Source organism: Hylobates moloch, unplaced genomic scaffold (genome assembly GCF_009828535.3).
Source record: "Hylobates moloch isolate HMO894 unplaced genomic scaffold, HMol_V3 SCAFFOLD_4, whole genome shotgun sequence".
Lineage (NCBI taxonomy): Eukaryota > Metazoa > Chordata > Mammalia > Primates > Hylobatidae > Hylobates > Hylobates moloch.
In genome coordinates, this window is record NW_026652279.1 from 70,378,214 (window position 1) to 70,386,064 (window position 7,851).

A 7,851-nucleotide genomic window follows, 5' to 3' on the forward strand; every position below is an offset into this window, starting at 1 on the left:
TGTATGCTGTGTTTTTCACTATAAGGTCATACAGACTTTTTAATCTAATAAGCCAAATTTCCTACTATTAAATGTATTTCTTTTGAGAAAATACATTTTTATCTATGTGATTTTATTGCCTATCAGTTACTCTAAACCTAATCATCATATCAATTGAGATAGAAACAAAACGTTCCCACATCCTACTTTATAATCTCCATTAACTGGTTTTAAGGTATCAAGATCTCCAGGGAAGAGGTAGCTTCTACTTTAGACTTTACCTGCAAGCTCTGTAACAGCTAGTGTCAGTGGGAACAGTGAGCACTGTGACACTGGTAACAGCACTGGAGAAACGCTGATTGTGCTATGGATATAAGAAAAGCCCAGAGTGAGTGTCAATTCAGCTAACTAGGCATGATGGAGCTTGCCAATGAACAGTAAAGTGAAAAGAAGTCCTGGCTATGTGAGGATGTTTCATCTCGACTTGATGAAGAGAAAAAAACTGCAAAAATATGACAAACTCAAAAGCTAAGGCATTAAAAATAAATATTAAAGGTCACTATCTAGAAAGTTCTGGTTCTAGGAACAAGATTTACTCAAATGCAGAAGGAAAATGACAGTGAGAGTGGGTACAAAGTAATTAGAATTTGATATGCAAACTAAATTTGCTTCTCAGGTTTTGGGAATGGTATATCTGACACTCCGGGACAAATATTATCAGCTTAACTAATCAGTTCTAATACATGGTAAAAAGAAAAAAAAAGGCAACTATAGAAAACAAAAAGAACAAAGGGGGATCATGCCAACAGCTTTATTCTGCCTCTACATCGTCAAGCGAGCCAACCGACTTAAGAACCAGGTTTAAGTTGAAAAACAGCAGGACTTGGAAGAGGCAAAATACTGAAGAGAAATTGGGGAGTCAAGCCAAGCCCTAGAGTAGCACATGCAGTAGCAAAAATAATTTTTTTCTCCTACTAGTAATTCTCAAAAGTCACTCAAGCCCTGTGGAATTCATGTGAACCAATTTATAAACATAAAAATGCCAGTGGTTTTCAAGAGCTAAAAGAAGGTTTTGAGATGGGCACATGTCAGTAGACTTTTGAGTCTCATTTGGTCCTCAACGGCAAAGGCTTCAGTAACACCATCAATAAAACTTCAGTTCAGAAAACTGTCAAAGCGCATTTTTCCTCTTAGATAAATGAGAGAATGAGAGGCAATGTGTCCTGGAAGAAAGGCCTCACAGGCCAACGGACCTGAAGATAGGAAATGGTAGCCAGAAAGGAAATGTCTGTCTTTGGTGTCATGCCGGGGATGCAGAAGTACAGAGGGAACACATTTTTCCTACAGAAATATCTGTTCTAAAAGTAGGGAGAATGTTTTTCTAAGAAAATGCTCAGAAGAGTATACTGTGTTCCTCAATCCCATGTTCAATTATTTTTCTTTGGTATGTCAAGAATGTAGCGGTTAAGTAGAAAGTAAAATTTGAGTTTTTTAAATATCCAGAATAAGGAGCACTAAAGGGACATACAGCATCCTGGGAAAGATCTGAATTCTGCAGGTACCACCCTGAGAATGGTGTATTTTATTCTGGAATACAGAAAAAATGTTTCTGAAGGGTATTCGTTTTATTTCCTTTTAACATCAGAAATGTGGCATCACAACTGATATATTGACAGGGGATATATCTCAACTTAGTCAAAACCTCACAGTTTCTGAACTTTAGACAACTAGCATATACAAATATCATCCCAATGAGGCAAAAGCCAAGAAGCTGTGTTCCTCTTCTCTCTGTAGTGTTCTTCAGATTACCTCTAACTTGCACTAAAGTCCACAGTGGGTGGCAAAGTGTGGATCCAGACTCTTCTAAGCCATTGTAACACTACTTTGGTTAGTAAATGATATTATTTTAGATAGTTAATCTCTAAATTAGAAACTCTTGCAGATATATTTTCATTTCTGCTGAAGACTCTGAAGCCCCTTACAAATACGGAATGTAGAAGAGACTCAGAATAAGCATCATCCAACTTTGAAAGTGCAGGAGGGTCTACTATGGTTCCAGTGAATCCAAGTCAGAAAGAAATGCCACAAAAGGGGAACACAAGGAGTGAGGTACTTCATAGAGACTTTGAGAAGAAATAAACCTAGGATAGTTCAGCTTAGCTAGAGGAAGAGAAAAAGGGAATTCTAGGCATAAGGGCATCAAAAGCAAAAAATATGTCAGGGTGAGAAAGAGTATGGGAGATAACAATGAACAGAAGAACAGTGCTGCTGGACACTAAAATGTCCAGAGACGTGGCTAGAAAGAAAGGGAAGGGCCAGTTCAAGGAGAGCCATACATGCATTATTAAAACACTCACAGTGGATCCTGTTGGTGCCAGAGATTTCATAAAGGGGTTTACACTGAGGAGTAACATAGTCAGATTTAGGTTCAAGTTACAATCACATACCCAACTTTGTGGACGAAGGATTTAAGGGCTATGAAGCTACAGGAAAGAAAAGCAAAAAAGTGATACCGTAAAGTGCAAGGTAAGTAGGATCTGAATAGAGCAAAGAGTTGCAGACACAGAGAGGAAGATCCTATGTGTCCAATATTTAAGAAGCGAAAGAAGCAGGACTTGGTAATTAGTTGATGGTGGAGGGCAACATCAAGCACTGTCAACCCTGGAAGAGGATACCTCAAAGGATATGATGATGAGTTCTGTTTGGGATCTTGAGTTTGAGGTACTGTGAGACACCTAGGTACAGATACTCAGCAAATTGTTGGACATCTGGCCTGAAACTCAAAAATACATCTAGAGACACAAATTTGGGATCCATCAGTACTTAAGTTATAATTAAAATAGGAGTAAATAAGATCATGCAGGGAGAGAATGCAGTTAGAACGGTGGTAGCGTAGGATGGAACCAAGAACACTAACATATAACGGGTAGGTTTAAGAAAAATAAAATAAAATAAAATAAATATGGAAAGGAGAAAGAAAGGAGTGGTCAGAGGAATTTGAGGAAAATTAAGAGAGTGTTATGTCTTGGAAGTTAAGAGAGGGAATTTCAGAGAATAAATTAATTATCAGGATCAAATGCAAAACATAGGCCCAAGAGATGATCACTAATAATGGCCATTAGATTTGACAATCTAGAAGTTACCGATGATCTAAGCAATATGTCATTACATGCCATGCAAGGCAAACTGCTGTAAGGTGGGGGAGGCAGCCTGTTAAGTAAAGAAGTGGAGATAAGACATCACTACTCCTTCAACAGGTTTAGATGAAAAGCAAAAAGAAACTGGCCATACTTTCGAAGAAATGCTGTGTCCAGGGAGAGTCAGGAGTGGGTTATTTCCAGTTCCATCACCATGAGAAAGTAAAGTTCTACCACTAATTCCAAAAGTCTGGTTCCAGAAAGAATGTAAACGTTGCATGGTATCTACCAAAAGTTGAGAATTCCATGTGCTTGATAAGAGCAAAATTAAACTGTGTCATGTATCAATCTCTAATAAGAAAAAAGTAATAATAATACTCAAAGGGATGAGGTCCTAGTTCTGACACTTAATAGCTGTATGATCTTGAACACATGACTTAGTCCTTTGCTCTTCTCATTTTATAAGGATGTTATATGAGTACTTATAGGTTTTATGAGAAATAAGACACTGCATGCACAATGCTGAGCACAGTGTTGGCTTAGTCAAATTTGCCTTTACTGAGGTTAACAGACAAAAATTATATAGTGTTTAAAGAACTTCATTTTTAAGCATGTTCAGTTGTGCATCTGTGACAAGTCCTAGTGGGATCCTGATTTACAGGTTCATAATTAGCTTCCGTAAATAGGTCACTATTAATCTACAAAGGGGGAAAATAAACACTGTAGGTAAACATAATACACTACATATATGTATATCCTTACACAGGTAAAAGGAAAACCAAGTAGTACTCAACTGTAATTTCAAATTCCAAAGAATCCTTCCCTTCTCTTGAGGTATACCTCTCATTAATTTCTTTAGCAAAGTATACACTGCAGAGACTTGTTCATCTTTGTGTCAAAAATGAATTAAACATAACTCTGAATAGTAATAAGTGCTGTAATGTTGTCTTCCTTTTTAATTTACATGTGCAGTAGTCTTTAATGATACAGTATATAACTCTTCCAGCCAATCCAAACAGAAAAAAAGATTCAATTATTCCCCAGATCTATAGGCAGGTACATATTTCCCTTATATATCAGAATTTCATTGCTGCTGGAACAGATTTAAAAGTCAGCATACAATAAAAGAGCTCATGATCAATTCAACGATCTGAGAGAAATAAAAATACATTAAATTTCATATTCATAATATACAGCCTCATTACCAAGAAGAATGCTGTCACCTTTTAGACAAAACAAAAAAAACCTTCCTTTCAATAAAACAGGGAATAAAAAAAGTAAAGCTCTATATCAAAATAACGAAAATACAGATCTATTTATTAAGATGTCAGTAAATGATTGGAATTGACACAATAATGTAAGAAAACATCAAGTATGCATCTTGGTAGTTTATAGTAAATGTACCTGCTGGCCAAATTTACATTTGGAAATTGCACATATGGTTAATTTAGTGGCATAGTTCCTAGCAAGAGTCCTTAAGACTTTCTTTTACAAATAAGTCTATTCAGCAAAAACATTATTTCTTGGAAGAATTAACTGCAAATGAGTATACAGTTAAACACTCAATGCACATCCCCATTGTCTTTTTTTTCTCTCCTCTACACTTCAAGTACAATAGTCACTAGATTTCCAAGAGCACCAGGAAGCACAGAACTGAGATTTATGTCTTTTAAAATATTTGACAGGTATTAGGCGATTAAAACTAGTATGTTTGGCTTTGATTGTTAAAAAAAAATTAACTCTAATTGTAACATCACAGTAAGGGAGATGAAACCATTTTCCTCCATTTAGTAAATTCTCACTTTATAAAACTAAACAACAAAAAAACCTGTAACTATATAAAACTCAAGCAAAAAGAAAATAAATCGTTCCCCCACCCCCACTCCCTGGAGTACTGTAAAATAAGTGAAGCTCACAACAGTGGCAGCTAAAACACTGAAAAAATAAAGTGCCATATTAAAGATTAAGCAGCATTCTCATGAAAAGCACACATAAAATCCATTTCACATCATTGTATCACCTTATATACCAAGTTGGTAGTTATTCCAGGTATTGCAAATGGTACTTAATAAAAAGTCAATAAATCAAAAAAATGTTCAGTCACCCAGAGTAAGGAAAAATGTATTATGTCATCTGATAAATTAGAGGTAAAGTAGATTATGTGTTGAAATGAAGAGTACAGCAGCACGGCAGAGATGACTTCTTTGTTATCCTCCCCAAAATAATTTTGCTGGCATTGGAATAGTCAACACAAAGGAATGAAGGAGTTACTTCCAGGTCTGGACTGAGCACCCTATTTGTACCAATCACTGTCTAGCTACCACTGCTCCTTTTGTGGCAGAATTAGACCTTTACAAAGAAGTGATTCTTTGGTTGAACCAGCAACAACCTAGACTAAACATATAATGGGGAATGCAATTTTTAAATAACTTGAATGAATTTAATTCCTGGTAGCAGTCAATGAAAACATCAAGTGTTATATAAACACATTATAGGCATCGCATATGAGCACCATAAAACTTGTACATTCCTTTACATTCACTTTTTTCCCCTCTTAAGATGATACTAAGCTAAATGCGGGAAACAACACAAGTATCTTTACATGTTAAACTTCTATGAAGACAATATATACCCCATCTCTTACTTTAGTTGCCAAAAAATAATCATAAGGGAGAAAAATCCATTATGAAAACTAAATCTGGGCACCTCCCTTGGGTTTATTTTTCTACTGGGGTTAATCAAAAAAGCATTTGTTTCACATCTCTTTACTGATGGGGTGTTCTTAAAGAAGCAACTGACCCAGACCCAACTTCATTTCCTAACTGGAGCCTGTTATCCCCTCCCCTCCCCATTCCGAGACTGCCAATTTCTTGTCTGGATGCCTACAAGTAGTACATTGCCCAACTGAAGAGCAACAATCGAAGCAGAGGAAACCAACAAGAAATCCATCAGATCTCCAAGTCTATTGACACTCAAGTGCCAGCAGTACCCCGCTAGCCTCCTCGAAAAGCTCAGGATCCTGCTGAGGGAAACCCGAGGGTGGGGGAAGTGTGAGGATAGGGAAGCAACCAGACTGCCTAGGTGAGCCTAAGGTGAGGTGAGTCAGAAGCAAGAGGGAGGCAGAGAAGTGGTGCAGCGAGGGCGGTCACCTGTGGGACCACCTGATCCAGCCCCGCCTCCAGGGACAGCAGGCAGAATCGCAGCCAGCAGGCCTCGAAAGACACCGGGAAAACGCAGAGCTGGGCCCCTTCAGCCCGGCCTGAAACTCACCATCCACGGTTTTCTTCTTGAAGAGGGACGCCATGGTTAAAGACCGCGCCCGGGCGGCCCGGCTCGGCCCGGTCCGACCCAACGCTGGCAAAGGACAGGAGGAAAAGGACAGGACCTTGGCGGGTTCGGGGTGGCGGAGCGGAGAGACAGCAGGAGGAGGTCGGGGTCTCCAGGTAGGACCCGCGGAAGCCGTGTATCCGCAGCTACCGGAGCCGCGTCACCCGGAGCTCAGGTGACCGGGAACTAAGACTTTTTGGAGAAGTCACTTCTAGGCGGCGCCTGCGCGTTGTGTGTGGCGCCTGCGCACTACGGTGTTTGAAGCCGCGGCCGATTTCCTCACGTCCGCGGCTGCCAGTTCCTCTTGCGCGCGGAGTGGCAGTGGGGCGAGTCTGGGGCTGGCGGGGATAGGAGAGCGTGGAGCCACGGCTTCTGTGCGCGGGTTCGGTGATGATTGAGGACAGTGATCAGCCTTGCTTAGCGCTTAACCCCTTGCCCCGGGGAAAGCTGGATGAGGGATCTCCGGGCTCCTAGACTAAGTGTGGGTTGTCCCGGAACCGCCTGCACCCGCTCCGAGTTGATTTATTACAGTCCCATTGCTGTTAGTATTTTTGTTGTTGTTGTTTGTTTGTTTCTTTTTACTCGAGTAAGTCCAGGAACTGGCGGAAACGTTGAGTTCCGTACCCGGTGATTGTTGGCCCCTGGAGTTCACGGTCCTTTCGGCACTGACTGGCTCGGCGACCTCCCCCCACCCGCGCAGACCCCTGCGGGACCCTAGCCGTTCACCTGCCGCCCCCGGCCCCAGACTCCGACGACCCAGCGTGGGTCTCCGGGGATCCAGTGTCTAGAGTTGGGGGGTCTCGGGGACGAAGGGAAGTTTCTTAATGCTACACTTTTTGTTTAGGTTCTTGCCTGGAAACATTAAAACACACACACACACACACACACACACACACACACACACACACACACACAAATTTGTAGGCTGGTCTAAATGTCTCCAACTCTATTTCTTGATTTCTTGTAAATCATGAATCAGAAAGTGTCATGGCTATACGGTGATCCTATTAGAATTCCTCACAGCCCTTTATTTGGGCGTTATGTGAAAAACTGGATATCACGTTAAAGAAAAAATATAATGAATTATTTAAGGAATCCTTGCATGTATAAAATGGAAAATACAATCTATGCGTGCGTACCTGTAGACAGTCTCTACTGTTTAAAGCAATACTGCCTTCCACAGGATAAAAATAATGGTAGCTTTTTCTTTCATAAATATGATCTCTGATATGGAAGAAATCCAGCAGTGGCTAATAATATTGACACTATAACAATAATGTCAATATTATTAGCCACTTCTGGATTTATGAATCATGTCTCAAGGATTATCGAGTATTTATGATAATCAGGCCAGCCTTTCCCATTTTTTCCCCTCCTGAGATATCCAAGCCCTCATAGCCACTGATAA

At 40.1% G+C, this 7,851-nt stretch overlaps 1 protein-coding gene across 1 annotated transcript in view; it reads right to left on the minus strand.

The window, feature by feature from the left end:
* Positions 1 to 6,671, minus strand: part of CHMP2B (charged multivesicular body protein 2B) — a 28,846-nt gene extending 22,175 nt beyond the window's left edge. The window contains exon 1 of the mRNA XM_032150394.2: positions 6,387 to 6,671. Coding sequence (XP_032006285.1) covers positions 6,387 to 6,420 — 34 coding nt within the window. The 5' untranslated portion in view covers positions 6,421 to 6,671. The remainder of the gene's footprint in view (positions 1 to 6,386) is intronic.
* Positions 6,672 to 7,851: the final 1,180 nt, after the last annotated feature.